The sequence below is a fragment of the Falco peregrinus genome, chromosome 5 (assembly GCF_023634155.1).
Source record: "Falco peregrinus isolate bFalPer1 chromosome 5, bFalPer1.pri, whole genome shotgun sequence".
In the NCBI taxonomy this organism is placed as follows: domain Eukaryota; kingdom Metazoa; phylum Chordata; class Aves; order Falconiformes; family Falconidae; genus Falco; species Falco peregrinus.
The window spans coordinates 68,927,807-68,943,725 of record NC_073725.1 but is presented as its reverse complement, the minus strand read 5'-3'; the positions used below and the strand labels follow the sequence as shown (position 1 = coordinate 68,943,725).

The 15,919-nt window shown below is 46.9% G+C and overlaps 2 protein-coding genes across 6 annotated transcripts in view; one reads left to right on the top strand and one right to left on the bottom strand.

The window, feature by feature from the left end:
* Window positions 1–315: 315 nt before the first annotated feature.
* HSD11B1L (hydroxysteroid 11-beta dehydrogenase 1 like) lies at window positions 316–11,961 on the bottom strand. Of its 2 annotated transcripts, none has more exons than XM_005240814.3 (9): window positions 11,346–11,961; window positions 9,934–9,981; window positions 9,101–9,277; window positions 7,735–7,865; window positions 6,245–6,356; window positions 3,969–4,060; window positions 2,825–2,918; window positions 1,809–1,974; window positions 316–1,508 (listed from the first exon to the last, which is right to left on the bottom strand). In XM_005240814.3, exons 3-9 carry the CDS (start codon window positions 9,183–9,185, stop codon window positions 1,328–1,330), a joined length of 861 nt encoding a protein of 286 aa, XP_005240871.1. In that variant the 5' UTR covers window positions 9,186–9,277; window positions 9,934–9,981; window positions 11,346–11,961; the 3' UTR covers window positions 316–1,327. The 2 variants fall into 2 exon arrangements, with proteins under 2 accessions (XP_005240871.1, XP_027647385.1); XM_027791584.2 differs by lacking the exon at window positions 11,346–11,961 and adding an exon at window positions 10,480–10,656.
* Window positions 10,691–15,919, top strand: part of MICOS13 (mitochondrial contact site and cristae organizing system subunit 13) — a 22,824-nt gene continuing 17,595 nt past the window's right edge. For 2 of the 4 annotated variants that reach the window (XM_055805702.1, XM_055805705.1), the window contains exons 1-2: window positions 10,691–10,837; window positions 11,968–12,124. In XM_055805702.1, coding sequence (XP_055661677.1) covers window positions 10,809–10,837; window positions 11,968–12,124 — 186 coding nt within the window. In that variant the 5' untranslated portion in view covers window positions 10,691–10,808. Of the gene's footprint in view, window positions 10,838–11,967; window positions 12,125–12,913; window positions 12,966–14,042; window positions 14,264–15,919 lie in introns of those variants that run through there. The other 2 variants (XM_055805704.1, XM_055805706.1) reach the window with 2 other exon arrangements.

Sequence of the window (15,919 nt, the reverse complement as noted above, 5' to 3'; positions counted from 1 at the left end):
GTTAACCAGCTTCTACAAAACAGTCAGCTTTCAAAGCTACTAAATACTGCTTCAGGATTCGTGCACTGCAGACAGGAACGCTCCACGCAATAACCAGCCTCTCAGACACCAAGGAGCCCACGCAGGATATTTTATCCATCCACAGCCCGGCAGGATTTAAGCAGAGACTGCTTTTTCTTAGCTGCTAGAACTTACAACCCACGACACATATCCAGAGCAATGCGTGTGGTGCCCACCAAACTGCTCTATCACTCCCTTCCTCAGCAGAAGGTTGGGGGGGAGAAAATAAGATAGAAAAAAAAAAACCCTTGTGGGTCAAGATAAAGGCACTTTAATGAAGCAATAGCAAAAGTTGTACATGTGGAAGTGAAGGAAAACAAAAGATGTTCTCTACTTCCCATCGGCGGGCGATGTCTGGCCACTTCCCAGGAAGCAGGGCCGCAGCGCAGAGTGGTTACTCCAAAAGACAAACATGGTAAATAAGGAACATCCCCGCTTCCTCCTCCTTCCTGTTAGCTTTTATATCTGAGCAGACGCCACGTGGTGTGGAATACCCTGTTGGTCACTTTGGGTCACCTGTCCTGACTATGTCCCCTCCCAAGATCTTGTCCACCCCAGCCTCCTGGTGATGGGGGGGAGGTTGGAGAGACAGCCCTGGGGGCTCAGCCAGACCCAATACAAGGTGTCAGGGAAGAATTCCCTCCACATTCTTTCTCTTGCTCAGTGCAGGAATTATCAACCCGTCTTGGCATTTACAGCAAGGAAGAGCTGATTTAACGGGTCCTGTGCAGTCAGCAAACACACACCAACAGGCCTGTGCTCACAGAGGTCAGGTCACCAGCCTTCCTTCACAGAGGAAGCATCGACAAGTAACACCAACACATTAAAAAAAATAGTTTTAATTAAAACGGAGATTAAAATTCTACTCATAGGAAGCAAGAAGGATCACATAGCCTACAAAACAATGAAGCAGTGGAGCAGGGTGTCCCAGGAATGTACAGATATTCCAGGACATCCCATACAGACCAAGGTTAAAGCTGGAGCTGGGAGAACACTGGAGGCAGTGCAAGCAGGTCGGTGAGGCTGAAGGAGGGAAGATGGGTGGAGGGCTAAGGCAGAGGGGACCGTGGGAAAGGTCTCTGATGGACGGGCAAAAAGATCAGAACTGCGGCTGAAGCGGGATGAGAGGGAGACCAAGAACAGTCTTCTGAAAAGAGCTAAGGTTACTTGGCCACCACTGCTGCCCTGCTCAGGCACGACACCACTGCTTGAGTGGGACGAGGGTGATAACAAAGGATGCAGGATGGGAGAGGAGACTGGGCATCCCTCAAGGGCTGCTGTAGTTATAGTAACTCTGTAAAATCTGGTTATTGGGGAACAAAACCCAGAGGCAGCACACGTGCTGCAGCCACCATGGGTAGAAAACCTCCTGTACCCGCATGGCACCCCCCCGGATGATGGCGAGTGCAGCTTCAGGAGCAGGAGAAGCAGTCAGGTGCACTTTGCCCCTGGAAGGAAACAGTCAGAGGATCACTCAAAGCCAGCCAACCCTTGGTGTGTTTTTAACTGTGCAGACTGCCTGCCTACAGAGTTCTGCATGCTCCTCTTATATGCTTGGGTGGACGTGCACAACCCCCATGATGTTCCCAAGGTGACACACTCTTCCCATTAGTTTTCTTGCACACCCAAACAGATGCACACGCTATCTTAAACATAGTTATGGTGCATTTTTGCATGCTTTCAAGAAGAGACATGTTCCTGCAGACACACTCCCTCCCAGACTCCTACGTCATCCTCCAAATACACACCTGATATTCTCTAATGCTGTATCAGTATCAATCAGGCCCAGGATGCACAGTGTGATAGAGATGTTTCTCTTCTGCATGATGAGTTCGTGACGCAGTGAGCTGAAGAATCCGTCCAGTGCAAACTTGGTGGCAGAATAAGAAGTGGTGAAGGGAGTGGGTATTTTCCCTGGAAAGGGAGAGAATGGAAAACACCAGGAAAGTGGCTGTAAGGAGGATGGTGCCATGGAGAGGAAACCTCAGCGAAGACAGAGGCTTTGCCACGTCGCATCAACCCATGTTCTGTTCAGGTGAGTTTCCCTCTATTTCTAGTCACACACACTTAGAAAATTATGCCGCTTCGTGTGAGCACACTCCAGCACAACAGCCACCACGTACGTGGATAAGGGAAGGAAATTTCTTTTAACTTACACAGTAACCAGGTCATATGCTGGGCTAAAAAGCCCAGTGTGCTGCTCTACCCGCAGCTCCCCTCCCCCATCACATGCAAACACATGGATAGGGTCACATGCTGGTGCATCTGGCCATGACATTTTGCTGGCACCAAAGCACCTGATGTCACAAGGCAGGGATAAGCCATACTCTATAAACTTGTATATAGTGATGCAGCTCCCTTGAGCACACACCGAAGACTTTCTCCTGCCTTTCCACCCTGTAGAGTAGGTGTAGCTACTCAGCAGCCTGCTAATTCAGGCTGGCCAAAGCCAGAGGGCCTTGAAGTGGCAGGATGGTCTTAATGCTGTGTCAGAAATGCAGGAGAGATGGGCCTGGCTGTGAGGGACAGGAGCCAAAGCAGCAGATCTGGCCACATGATGAACAAAGTTCCAAGGGAATGCAAAATGCTGCAACACAGAAAGCTCTTCCAGAAAACAAGAAGGCCAGCCAGCACCATCCTGCTTGCTACTGTAAAAGGCACAGCTTGAAAACGTGTTGAAGGGTCGAAGGACACAGAGAAACACGATGTGCTGGGAATCCTTGTTTTCACAAGGCCAGCACTTACACCAGTCTAAGACACTAACCTGTGAGGGAAGAAACTACCACCAGAGAGCCTTCATTTTTCTCCAGGGTGGGAAGAGCTGCTGTTGCAAGTGCTGCGTAACTGAAGAAATTCACCTGGAATGATAAAAGTAGACATGGAAGAAGCAAGAAGGTTTGGAGGGAAGGCCAGCATGAGGCAAAAAAGCCAATACAGTGGTCACATAGAAAGGAGCGTGGCTTGAATTTGCGTTTTCAAGCATCAAGTGAAAAGAATCATCTCTATGAAGATGGAGACAAACATTGCATCCATGAGTCTTTCAGATTCCAGAAAAAGCAATGGAGAAAAGTCAGAGCAAAGGTTATTCCTGGGCTTTAACATACAGATTTCTTGAGAAGAAACAGTTAGCTGTCCCTGATTTCTCTATATGCTATTCTTGACTCTGCAATCCCTATCCAGCAACAAGGACACCAGTAGCATCTCAATTTGCTCTCCTTTTGAGTTTCTCTTGACTGAGCTCAGACGATGACAAAGCATAATATTCAGCATCTCTTCTGAGCTTGACTGCTCTCTAACTTGTAAGAAATCTCTCACCTGTGATCCCAAGCTCCCTTCTCTCCAGCAAACAGGCTCCTTCCAACATGAAACAGAATGAATATGACTCACCTGACCTAAGAAGACTGAATCAAGAAAACAGCTCTTCATGGTTCCAAAATCTGGTACCAAAGTGATTCTATAAGAAAACTCTGAATCTGAGAGCAGACTCAAACAGCAAACACCATTTCAAACAGCCTTATTGTGTTCTGCAATGACACGTGCACTTGCTATAGACTCGTAGGAAGTGCTTGCTCCCCACCTGTTGGCCCTCATAAGCTAGACATACCTTGCAGAGCTGCCCCTAGCTATCCATCAATCCCTAACAGTCCTGCTTTAAGGGGAGATAACAAGGACAGAAGGAAGAAGTGAAGTTCTTCCCAGACATTCCTCTGCGCACATACACAACTGAGCAAAACACCTGTCTAGCAACAAAGCTTCCAAACCGTTTGGCTTGGAACACCAGTGAAGTAAAACATTTGTTCTTACCCATTGACATAGACTTGAACGTGCCTCTGAGCTTCCCAAAGCTGTCCCAGGAGAAGCCAGACTCACCCCATCCCAGCTGAGCTCTTCCTGCTGGGAAACCTCACCTGCATGAGCCAGCGGGTGTATTCCACATCTCCAGCCCACATTTGGAAACGGGTCACGCCAATGTGGTTCAATACCAGGTAATCCAGTCCCCCTGCGGGACAGGAGAAAAAGCAGTGAAACAAGGGGCCATCCCCGACCCAGGAACCAAGGAACCCAGCAGAAATGCCAGCAGGAGGGCTGAACGAACCAGCTGTTCCCTCAGGCAGCTAGAAAGCACTTATCCATGAAGATACACAAAATGTGTCCACCTGGGAGCAGCTTTGCCTTCTTCTCGAGGGTAGAATTGGAAGGAAAGATGTTCTTCTTTGACAGCAGCTCTCTGAAACGATGTTTCAGGGTAATGCAGACTTGGAACATACTTCTGGTGGTAAACTATTTTCAAAGTTATAAGTATACAAATTTGTAACAGAAAAATTACAATTAGTATGGGAATGTATCAGCAGAAACAGCAGAAGATTTAAAAGAAAAGTTATTAATTGATAGCCCCTGGACTGGCAGGTCATCCAGACCACAGCATATTTACACACAATTTCTTAAGACACCCACATCAGTAAAACCAAGAGCATAATGAAGTAATTGAGACACTCAAAAAAAATGGACAAAAGGGTAGTGAATATAACAGAAAATGCTGCCTAATGACAGTCTGACCCAAATGAGACAAGATAGAGAGGCAAAGCATCATAATCACTCAACTCCTACAGGGCACAAAAGATAATTGTCCTGGTTTCAGCTGGGATGGAGTTCATTACCTTCTTGGGAGCTAGTACGGTGCTATGTCTTGGCTTTGAGGCGAGAACAATGTTTATAACGCACTGATGTTTTTAGTTGCTGCTAAGTAATTGTAGAGGAATGAAGCTGAGTTAATTAGCATTGATAAATATACAACTGTGGGCTGGCTTCAGGGGCGGTGGGTTGGCTGATGTAGATAAGGTGCAGCTGTGGCTGGTTCTGTTAAGAGGTTAGGCAGCCAAGGAAGAGAGGGTAGGAAGAATCAAAGAGAAGAGAGAGTGAGCATGTGTGCCCTGGGTGAGGAGAGACTAGGAGAAGGCAGCAGAGGGACTGGCATGAAGAGTGTGTTGGTATGAGATGGTAAAAGACCTTGTTGTAGCTGGCTAGTTTGGGGAGTGCTGTGACAAGTAATGTTTACACTAAGCCAAGGACTTTTCAGTTTCTCAGGCCTCGCTAGTGAAAAGGCTGGAGGGACACAAGGAATTGGGAAGGGACACAGCCAGGCCAGCTGATCCCAACTAGACAAAGAGGTATTCCATACCATGGGATGTCATGCCTGGTGTATCTACCTGGGGGGTTGGTGGGACAGGCAGATTGTTGCCTGGGGACTAGCTGGGCATCGGTCAGTGGGTGGTGAGCAATCACATTGTGCACCACATGTTTCTTTCTTCCCTTCCCTCTGGATTTTATTCTGTCCCTCTCCCTTTTAATTATAACTGTTACATTGTTATTATTGTTCTTTCATTTTTATTCTATTTCAATTATTACATTGTTCTTATCTCAACCCTCAAGTTTTACAATCCTTTCCAACTCTCCTCCCCATCCCTCTGGGTGAGGGGGGGATTGAGTGAGGGGCTGCATGCTACTTAATTACCAGCTAGGCTTAAACCACAACAATAATCAAAAAGCAGCACATGGTTGCCAATCAAGAACCTGGAAAACACGATGAGGACCCGACAGTGGGCATCCCTTGTCCTTTGTACCACCACAGGTAAGCTTGGCCAGGGTACTGGGTCATAAACATCGTGTTGCTTGCGTGAATGAGTGAATGCAAAAGCATGAGAGTGGGAGTAGTGTGAATCAGTCCTGGTTTAAATTGGACTACCTTCCCCTTCCATACAGTCTCAGACTGAGCTTTGCTCCAGAGGCAGGTCACTGCTTTCAGACCTCCCAGTTTCTGCCTGTCTCAACACAAGGCGCTGTGTTCAGGGTCGGGGGTGTGCAGGGGTCCCCACTCACATACGACAAATGTGTGTATATGTGGTACCCTGTGACAGGTGAGGTACTGCAGCCGTTGCAGTGTGGTTTTAGTGAAGTGCTGTGAGCAAGTGCTCCCTGCATACTTTTCTCCTCTAGCAAAAGACATGCCCTCCCCATGAAAGGCAGCTAAAAAGATGACCACATCCAGACTGGTATTTGCAAACCCCACACCCTTCTGTCCTAAACATCCTCCTCGGTAAGGATCTTGGAGAAGATCTAGGAGCTTCCTGCTGGAATGAGAACTGTCTATACACCTGAAAGCCAAAAAGATGCCCAAGATGCTTACCCAGCTTTTGGACAGCAAACTGAACCACCCTTTCAGGCTCTGAAGGGGAAGACATATCTGCAGGAATATAAAATACTTTCTTTGCTCCAAGCATCAGGCATTTCTCCACCACCTTTAAAAAAGAACACACACACACGAAAACTAAACAATATGGATTGGGGGGGAAAAGAATAGAAATAAGGGCACTGTAAGGCACTTTTTCCCCCACACTACAGTCAGTGACAGGCAATTCTGGACAGAGACACTTTAATTTTAGATCTACTGCTATTCAGCCCACAGAGAGCTTACTTTGCGTCTAGACTCAGTTTAACCAGACAGTTACATAGAGGTAACTCTCAGCAAGATGCAGATTCAATCTACCTTGGAAAAGGGTCAAGATTGACCTGACAGTCTTCTTCAGGAGAACTCTTCCAGAATAAGTGTGATACTTAAGTAGCTGGTAAGGCTCTAGCAGTATTCATCTTTCATAGCTCCTTTGCTATGTTGAGTATGTGAAGGTGCTCAGCGATGATACGCAGTTTAGCTATTTGCTGAAATAATGCCTTCCAGGCATTAAGAACTATTTTTAAGCTCACTGTCCCCAGCTCTCCTTTTGCACCACTGCACAGTGAGGAACTTCCCTTGCAAGTCACCTGTCCCCACAGTTTACAAGATACCTTCTCTAAATATTGTCCCATGTTATAAACTACAAATGAAGGAGTCTCATCTATTCAAGCTGGTAAATAATTATTTAACTTACAAAAAGGTTTGAGTCTTTAAACAGAACTGTTTGGATTCTGAAAAGCTGCAAAATATCACACAGGAATTGTAGTTCATACAATCACAGAATATCTCATGTTGGAAGGAACCCATAAGGAACACTGAGTCCCACTCTCTGCTCCTTGCAGGACTACCTAAAACTAAACCATATGACTAAGAGCATCATCCAGATGCTCCTTGAACTCTGACAGGCTTGGTGCTGTGACCGCTGCTCCTTGGGGAGCCTGTTCCAATGTCTGACCACCCTCTCAGTGAAGAATCTTTTCCTAACATCCAATCTGAACTTCCACAGACACAGCTTTGTACCCTTTCCTCGCGTAAACGTTCAGGCAGTAAAAAGTTCAGGCCATGTATATGCATCTTCCTGTACAGGCCAACCTCCCTTCTGGGTTACACCTCCCAGTATGCAGTGTTACTGCCTTCTGGCAAGAAAAAACTGGCACATTGCAGCAGGCACTGGTCTGTGGCAACACAAAGCAGTCCATCCAGGAGATCAGTTACAGAGAAGAATGGCACAGGACACTGCCAGCAAATCAGGTTCAAAACACATCACTGGCATGTTCCATCTTTCTGCATAAGTGGAAAGAATTTCGAAAATAACTAAGCTGGTTTTGCTTAACAACAGTTCTGAAAGAAAATTTATCATGCTGACAATTAATTTGTTGTTGCAGTTGCTTTTTTGGTAAAAGTCCAAATCTCTTATGTCTTCCCTGATACAAGGAGCTTCTTACCTTCTGCAGCACAGCTTCCCTCCTAGCAGTCAAAACAATTTCAGCACCAAATCTGGCATAATGATATGCCATCTGCTCTCCAATCCCAGCACTGGCTCCAGTCAGCAGAACACGGGCACCAGATAAGCTCTCTTATTTATGGGAAAGAGAAGAAAAGATATATAAGAATGTGAAGGAAGTAGCAGAGGAGCTGCCCTTAACTATTGACAGAGCTCTAAAGCAGAAACGTGTGTGCAGGTACTCAGAAGTCCTGATGCTTCTTCAAAACTAGAAGAGGCAGGACCAACCTGAAGAAGCCATGAGATTAACAATACCTTCCAATTCTTGCTAGACTGAAAATAATAAAAAATCACCTAATCTTCGAACGATGAGCGACTTTTCTGTTCTGACAGGTGCCTACAACAAAAGTTTGTCATCAGCCACCTTGCGTCAAGTTGCCAGCCACACTGATCTGGTTTGGCCTGGGTCACAGTGAAGCTTGGCTAGCTCAACAAGCTCCAGCACGTAGCACGCAGGTCGGCCTAGCTCCGCTAACATGCAACAGACAGTTCCCTCCTCCATCCTGACAGCCCCCAGGTCCATACTTCTGTCATGGAGCAGGAGGCTCAGCCTGACCCACTTCACTCAGCAGCTGGTAGGTGAGAAACCGAACAGGCAAGCCTGGCTTCACCATTGCCATCCCTCCTCCCCAGCTCAGCATTCTTCCATGGAGTTGGATAATGGATAAAAATGGGCAGCCAGCATGGCTCAGTTGCCATGGAACAATCCCCAGGCCCAACTGCCCAAGAGGTGTGTTTTATTACTGTGTTTGTTGAGGACATTATGCCTAGGCTATCACTGATAGGGAATAACGATAAAATTATGCAAGCTACCTGTGTCACGTGCCCTTTGCCTGGGTTACCAGACCAATACGTTTCATGGATGAAGTCAGTTTTCACATTATAAAAAAACGTACAACATAAACCAGGCTCTGGGCCTCCTGCCTTCTGCATATCATTTATTCTTTGCCATCAGTCTGGAGACATGTCAGCCCTCTTCTGCCAGGCACTGCACATCTATAGACATGGTTCTGAACCCCAAGGAGTTTGCAATCAAAACAAGAAAAAAGAAAGGCAATGGCAAAGGTCCATGTCATTTTTTTCCCCACATAAGACAGCAGGATCCCTTGTAAGTGCTGTTAGACCATTTTGTCCTCCTCTTTGTTTCAAGCTTCTCTTTGTTGCTGGGAATGAAGCATTGCTTTGGGGGCACCATCTCTGGTAAGACCATAGGCAGGAATGAGACCACCAGTCAGAGCTTGGAAATTCAACCTCTTCTCTTATGCAACTTAAATTCTAGTTTGGAATGAACGCCCTGGTAAACCTACCTGCGTTAAAAGGGTCTTTCCAGAAGAAAGCTAGAAGCCCAGCTACAATCCCTGTAGCACAAAGCACTTTCCCGACTGGCTTCATATCCCTCCAAGTTGTGAAGAATAAAGCGAAGTCTTGAAGCTGAGCACTCCAGCCAAAATACCGTGATCCTTCCTCTGATCCTGGAAGCCAACCTGCAAGAGGCATGTAAAGTCCTCTTCTGTCCTGTGTATGAGAGGTGCTGTGTAGAACTGAGACTCCACCTGAGAAATCTCTCCACTGGGAGCCGGTCACTTTTGTCAAGAATGAAAGATAGCGAGGACACGGACAATCAACACTTTGGTAAGAAGCTGCAAAGAAGTTACTCCTTCCCTGTTGAAGGGAGGGAACACCACAGCCCTGGGACTGGTTTGCACTTGCCCAAGAAATGCTGTGCCAAGCAGGAGAAGTAACCTTGGCAGGATGAAAAACAGAAAGCTGCAGGCCTGAAGACAATGAAACCCGCTCTCATACAAGAGGAAGGGATCCAAAGAGGACAGCAAACAGGTCTGGAGAAAGCTCGAGAAACTGTCTGTCTTCCTGCCTTGCTCAATTACAGTTTTCTTGGCCTTTCATTTGCCCCAGGACAACCAGTCTGGCATTCAGTCTTAAACAAAGTGGACTGGGGGAATACTTTTTAAAATGTCTGTCCCCAATGAGCATTCCATAGGAACTTGTGGAGTCAGCACTCATTCCTCACTCCTAAAATGTTTAACAGTACCTTTTTTTTTTTTTTTGGGGGGGGGGGGGGGGGGATGGCTTATCAGGGTATGGCTAACGCTTAGTGAGATAATGAAATCAACAGTCTTACCCAGGGCACAGAGATGGTCACTGACAGGGGTCTTCGCAGGACTGGGGCCTGGAGAAGATAAAAGGGAAAATGGGAACATGTATCAACTCCAGTAGCTGGAAGGTTCTGAGAGAGTATTGTGGATATTTTTGAAGCTGAGAAGTCCGCGGGGAGATTTGGAAGTCAAGGGGTTTAAGTTAAAAGCCTAATGTGATTTGCCAACACAGCACGTGTTTACTATTTTTATTTCTATTTCTATTCATTGCATCTAATTCTACTCCCCTACTACAAACAAGGGATCCCGGTCACCAGAGTATCGGCAATTCAGGCCATGTAATATTTGCTTAAAGGTAAGTAAGACAGCAAACACATTCTGGTTTGAACCTGTCTGGGGTTTTTATTAGCATCAAGAAAAAAATACGGAGAGGTGTATGCTGGCACGGAGAGCTGCGGTGCTTCCCAAACGCAAGAGGCAGCCTTGCCTCGGCCAAATTTCACATAAGCCCGTCGAGCAAAAGGTTGGGAGCTCTATTAATTAAAAATTAAAGAGAGAGAGACAAAACGGACCAAGCGAATACAGCTGCGCCGAAGCAAAGGAGCTTCCCGCGGCAGGGCGGGAGGCCCCGCTCGGGCCAGGCCGCGGCGCGGGGTAGCCGGCACCTCCCTCGCAGGGGCCCGGGGCGCCGCCTGGTCACGAACAACGGGCCCGAAGCCCCGGGCCCGCTGCCGTACGGACGCCGCGTCGAGACACAGCAGGACAGGCCGGTGCAGGGCAGCGAGGGGCGCGCCCGGAAGGGGTTGCCGTGGCAACCGCGGAGGCGGGGCCGTCCGACCACGTGACCAGTTCCCGAAGGACCCCGCGGGGCGGGGAGGCGCGCGCTGCCCCCGCCGCAGTTATGGCCGCCAGGCTCGTGCCCGCCGTCAAGTGAGTCCCCGCGCCCGCGCTGCCCGGCCCGGGGAGCCCGCCCGGCGCCCTGCCCGCCCCCCTCCATCCCCCGCGGGGGGCGCCGGCCCCATCGGGCCTCCCGCAGGCCCCGGCCGGCCCGGCTCCGCCGCGTCCTTGGCCTCGCCCGCCCAGGATCGACGGCTGCCCCCGGGGCCTGGCCGGTTTCTCGGGGCCAGGGCGAATCGGTGCAGTGAGGCGGGGGTCTCCGGGCCGGGGGTGCCGGCCGGGGGCTGCGGGCGGGGGGCGGCAGCCGGCAGGGAGGCGCTGCCAGGGCCCGAGGTACCCGCAAGCCGGGGGCTGCGGCCGCGATCGCTCCTCTGGCTGCCCTGGGCGGTTGCTGCTCCCGGGCGAGCCCTTGTCTGGGTGGGTGGGTGGGTGGGTTTCCTCAAGGTGTGCAATAGCTTTTTAGTTTTTGTTTTCTTTTCCCAAGGGGAAACAGTTCCCCACCCTGTGAATTTGAAAAAGTCGGTCTCCCCAGATCTCTTACCTATAATGAAAACGTAAATGAAGGTCAAATATTATCTTCCTGCCTTCTGTTTTTGCAGGTTGCTACTACAGTTGTAAAACTAGTGTTTGCACACTGTGCAGTCTACTGAGAAACTTTAAAAGCCCAGGCAGTGCAGGAACAGGCATGGCCAGGTGTTAACCAGACTCTAAGGAGCTTAACAAGATATTGGTGTCTGTCAGATTAATCAGATTACTTATTAACAAGATGGCAAGAACTGCATAATGAGCATGGATGTCTGACCCATTGCAATATCCTTAGTTCCTTTTATCCCAGGTATATGCCAGTGATTCTCAGATTTAATAAGTGGCGCATACGCTGAGGTATTTGACACCCTCTCATTTTTTCTTGAAAACTACTGCTGATAAAATGTGGATGGGTGTTGTTTCAGGGGGCTGACAGGGAATATTTGGCCTAGGAAGAAAAGGAAGGTAGCTAGATACTTTTCTGCTGTTTTTTGTCTGGGGTAAGACATGACAGTGGCGTATTTGTGACCCTCACGTTGCTTTATTGATACCCTCCCTTTGATGGGCACAACCTACCGAGAGAGACACACTGAGAGTCATAACCTGGACTGAACTGTTGTTGCTTTTGATTCTTTCAGGTTTGTCATCAAAGGAGGCCTGGCTGGAGCTGCAGTTTATGTGGCGTATGATCAGGGGCTTCTGGGCAGTAGCACACAAGGTGCTGAAGCCCTCAAAAAGGCTCAAGCAGCGCTGCCTCCAGCTATCCAAGAGTGGACAAGTTACATAGGCTGGGAGGTAAGGACTGTGCATATGAACACAGTCGGCAAAACAAATGCATTCTCTGAATGAGAAGAAACCATTGGGGTGATATTCTGGTTCCAGTGATGCTGACAGGAGTTCTGCTGTTGAAGCTGGATTTCGTATTGAGAATAGTTTGGAGAGCGCTGAAATGGAAGGAGGGTAAAATTTTAAATTTAGGGGAGAGATACTGATCACAGATGTTACTTCAAAGGAGAAGGGGTAACTAGCCCATGCAGGGTCAAGGAGGGGATTGCAGGCATGCTCTGGGAGACATTTCACTATGTAGTGAAATGAATTCCTAAGCTACTTCTGAAGGTTCCGACGTTTTTGAAAAAATTAATGAAAAGATTCTCCTGCCAATTTCTCAAGCTGCTAACAGTTCATCAAGTTGAATTTAAATTGCCTGAAGAGGCTCTTCTCTTCAAGCGATTTGTAGTTTTTAAAATCCTCAGACCAGGAGAAGCCTTTGCTGAAAGTCTGAAAAACATTTTTCATGTTAGAGACTATTCTAAACTAACAGATTAACTGTAAGGAGATAGCTATGGAGGTAATTTTTAGGAGCATCCAAATGATAAGTGCTACCTTCTGCCCTGACTTTATACTGGGGGAAAGAGCAAAGTCCAGACTTTAAGCTTCACTTCTGATCCCTTTTGAGATTTATGGAGAGTAGGCATCTTAAGTAGCTTTAAGATCTGAGGTCAAAAGGCTTCTCCAAGGTGATATGAATCCTGTTACAAGTAAAACCCCTCAAAGCGCTGATTTTTGGTCTCTTTCTCTTTCTAGCTCCCACCCACTCCAAAATTTGACTTTTCCCCCTCTGATTCCTGGAATAAAGGTAAAATAACTTCTCACCAAATAGTGAAAGGAGCAAAGGGCCAAGAGTGATGTAGCTTGTACCAATCTGGTTTCGGTACTGTCCTCCTAAATTGCATGGTGGACAAGGAGGCAGTAGATGTTACAGTTTGGTGGAAGGAGCATTGGGAGTGGGACTATGGAAGCGTATTCTGCTCCAGGTTTTACCACTAGCACACTGAGTGACTTTGGACTTAATTTCTTGTTGTTCCAAGTCTGAAATAAGGAGGATGTGTGCCCATCAACCTGTCTGCCTTTTCTAACCAGAGGAGCTGGTGTTTCTTTTACCTAGAAAGCTTGCTGCCCTGCTGCGCCCCAAGACAGGCATGCCTATGCCACCCTAGAATCTAAGATTGAATGTTTCAGTGAAGTGTTTGGGGAGGCCTGTGGCCCCCACAATAAATAGATAGAGTTTATGCACCGGTGAGTTCATCAGCACTGGTAGTGACCAGGGGAACTAGAACATAAAACTAAATGAGGACTTATTCTTAAGGAAGGTTTACCTTTCTTAAGATTGGTTCAAGATTGAAGAGTTTTATAAACTCTTCAGATGCTACTATGTCTGAATTCAGCTTCTGAATTTTCAGAAGGAATGAGCATTCCCATTATTATTAGAATTTTAGAGATCTTGTTTGAAGGCCAAAACATACTATAAATACCTAGTGGGTTAATTTATGGGTTTTATGGTGTAGCAAAACGTCTTCGTGTAATTGTGGGGAAACATGGTCCACAAATACTGTGATAGGTCCAACATCACCCATGGAGTCTGTGACAAGGCCAGAAGTAAAATGCAACTTAAGTCAATTCTTTGTTTCAGTTTTGCAATTGTTTATCCCTTAAATTGATCCTGAAGTTGGAATTTTTGTCACAAACGCTACCGAGACAGTAAAGCTGTACTTGAACCAAGGATCATTCATGCCTCAGTGTGTTTGAAAGCTGCTGAGATGGAGCTAGATTTTTCTCTCTGTGTTTAGAGAGATCTGCAATGCTAGAATAACATTAGGAAATTTGGCTTGAATAATGCTCTTCTTGGGATAATTCTTCTCTGCTTTCCTTGCAGGAGTGCAGACAGTCATGTCTGCCTTGTCTGTAGCTCCCACCAGGGCCTCTGAATACACTGTGGAAGGCTGGAAATATGTGAAGGATCTTATCAAATGAACACGTTCTTCAGGGTTCATCATTCTCTCCATCCTGCGTTGTCTTTGGGATGGTGCACAGGCCATCCCTCTCGAGGGCAGCTCAGCCATGCAAGGGCTGCAATAAAAGACTTTGGAACTTCCAGTTGTATTTGGGTTGGTTTTAGCACACAGGCTGGAATAATTGCTATCTGTCTTACCGGTGATCAGAGGCTTCAGCAGAGATCGTGGATGAGTTGTAATGAAGTGATGGCCACACGCTGAGGTATAGCCCCTGTTCTAAAGCTGCCAAGCTTGCTAACGAAACAGATTATTCTGAAGTTGAATTAGTCTTGAAGGTGAATGGCATCTAAAAACAAGCCAACGGTAGTTAAAAAAAATATATATAAAAAACATATCTAAGGTAACAGTAAAAGATGTCATTCCAAAGACAAAGGACTTGTCTTCAAGCTGGCTGAGGAAGGAGTGCGTCTGTTGGACAGGGAGCACGTTGCGCCGTGAAAGCTGCTCCAGGTGGTCTGTGGCTTGTCACACAAGTGGGAGTAGCTGACACTAGTCACAATACTTGTTGTTGGTGACATGGTGCAATAGAAGGGGAGTTTATAAGTGCCTTATACAAAAGTCTAGCAAGTCATAGGAAGCTTGCAACATCCTCCTCCAGGCTATTTGGCCTGTGGGCATTGCTATACCTAGTACCTGAGCTTGAGCAGCAAAATCACGTGGTTGTTTAACTGTAAATTTTCCAGCTGACCCAAATGCGCCCTCAGATGCATAGTCAGTGACCTGTAGTGCGGTCAGATTTACACCTGGTTCTGAATTCTCAGCTCCACAGCATAGGTTATTTGGAGGCAAGGGTTTAGATTTCAGATTTTACCAGCAGTTGGCTAAAATTAAGTGGATTCAGTTTGTCTCTTGGCTTGAAAAAGTGTTCTGTCTGCTGGCTGCTTTAAATGCCTGTAAAATGGGGCTGGAATTACCTTTAAGATCCTGGCACCTCTGAGTAAAGCTTTTGGGCAATTGAGCAAGAGAGAAAATGGGAACAGGAAGGGTCTCCAGTCACAGCGGAGGTCCCCATGGAAGGGAGAATGAGGCTGAGGGCTTTCCTACTTTATTTAAAACTAGTGCCCACGTGAAGAATTGAGCAGAGGTGACTGAGGAACAGAGCCCATCGACTGCAACTGTGTCTTTGTGTATTGTCAGGTCTTTGCAAAGCGACAGTGCTGGTCTGCAGCTGAGCTGTGAGCGCATACATGAACGTGAGCTAAACTCAAAACTAGCCATTGAATAACTAGATGGATGTTTTTTTCCTTTCCTTATTATTTTTTTTATGCCTAGAGACTCCAAGCTTTGTTTTCCTACCGGACTTACTTCTAGTTTTTGCATGAATAAAACCAGAAATTAGTTTGTTTTTTATTTTTTAACCAGAAACCTTGTTTGCTGATAAGAAGCAATACAAAATGGGAGATGGGAAAGGAGCTTCCTGGAAAGCGAGAGAACTCTTGCTTTCCATCTCTTCTTCCATAGGAGACTGATAGCTCCTCTGAAGGGGAGGAGGAACAAAGATTACAGTGCTCTTCTTGGTTCCCTGCCAAAATGTAAGTAGCTGTGGAAGAAGCTGAAAGTAACAACTAGCTGTTAAATCACCACAAGAAACAGGGTGAATTTCACTCTGGCAAGAACTGTCGTGAACATGGAACTGTGTATCGGGGACATACAGAGAAGAACCCGTTAGCCACAAGAAAATCATTTGCTGGTGGTAGATATCTGTGGAACAGGCAGTCAATGCTGCTTTTTTTTTTTT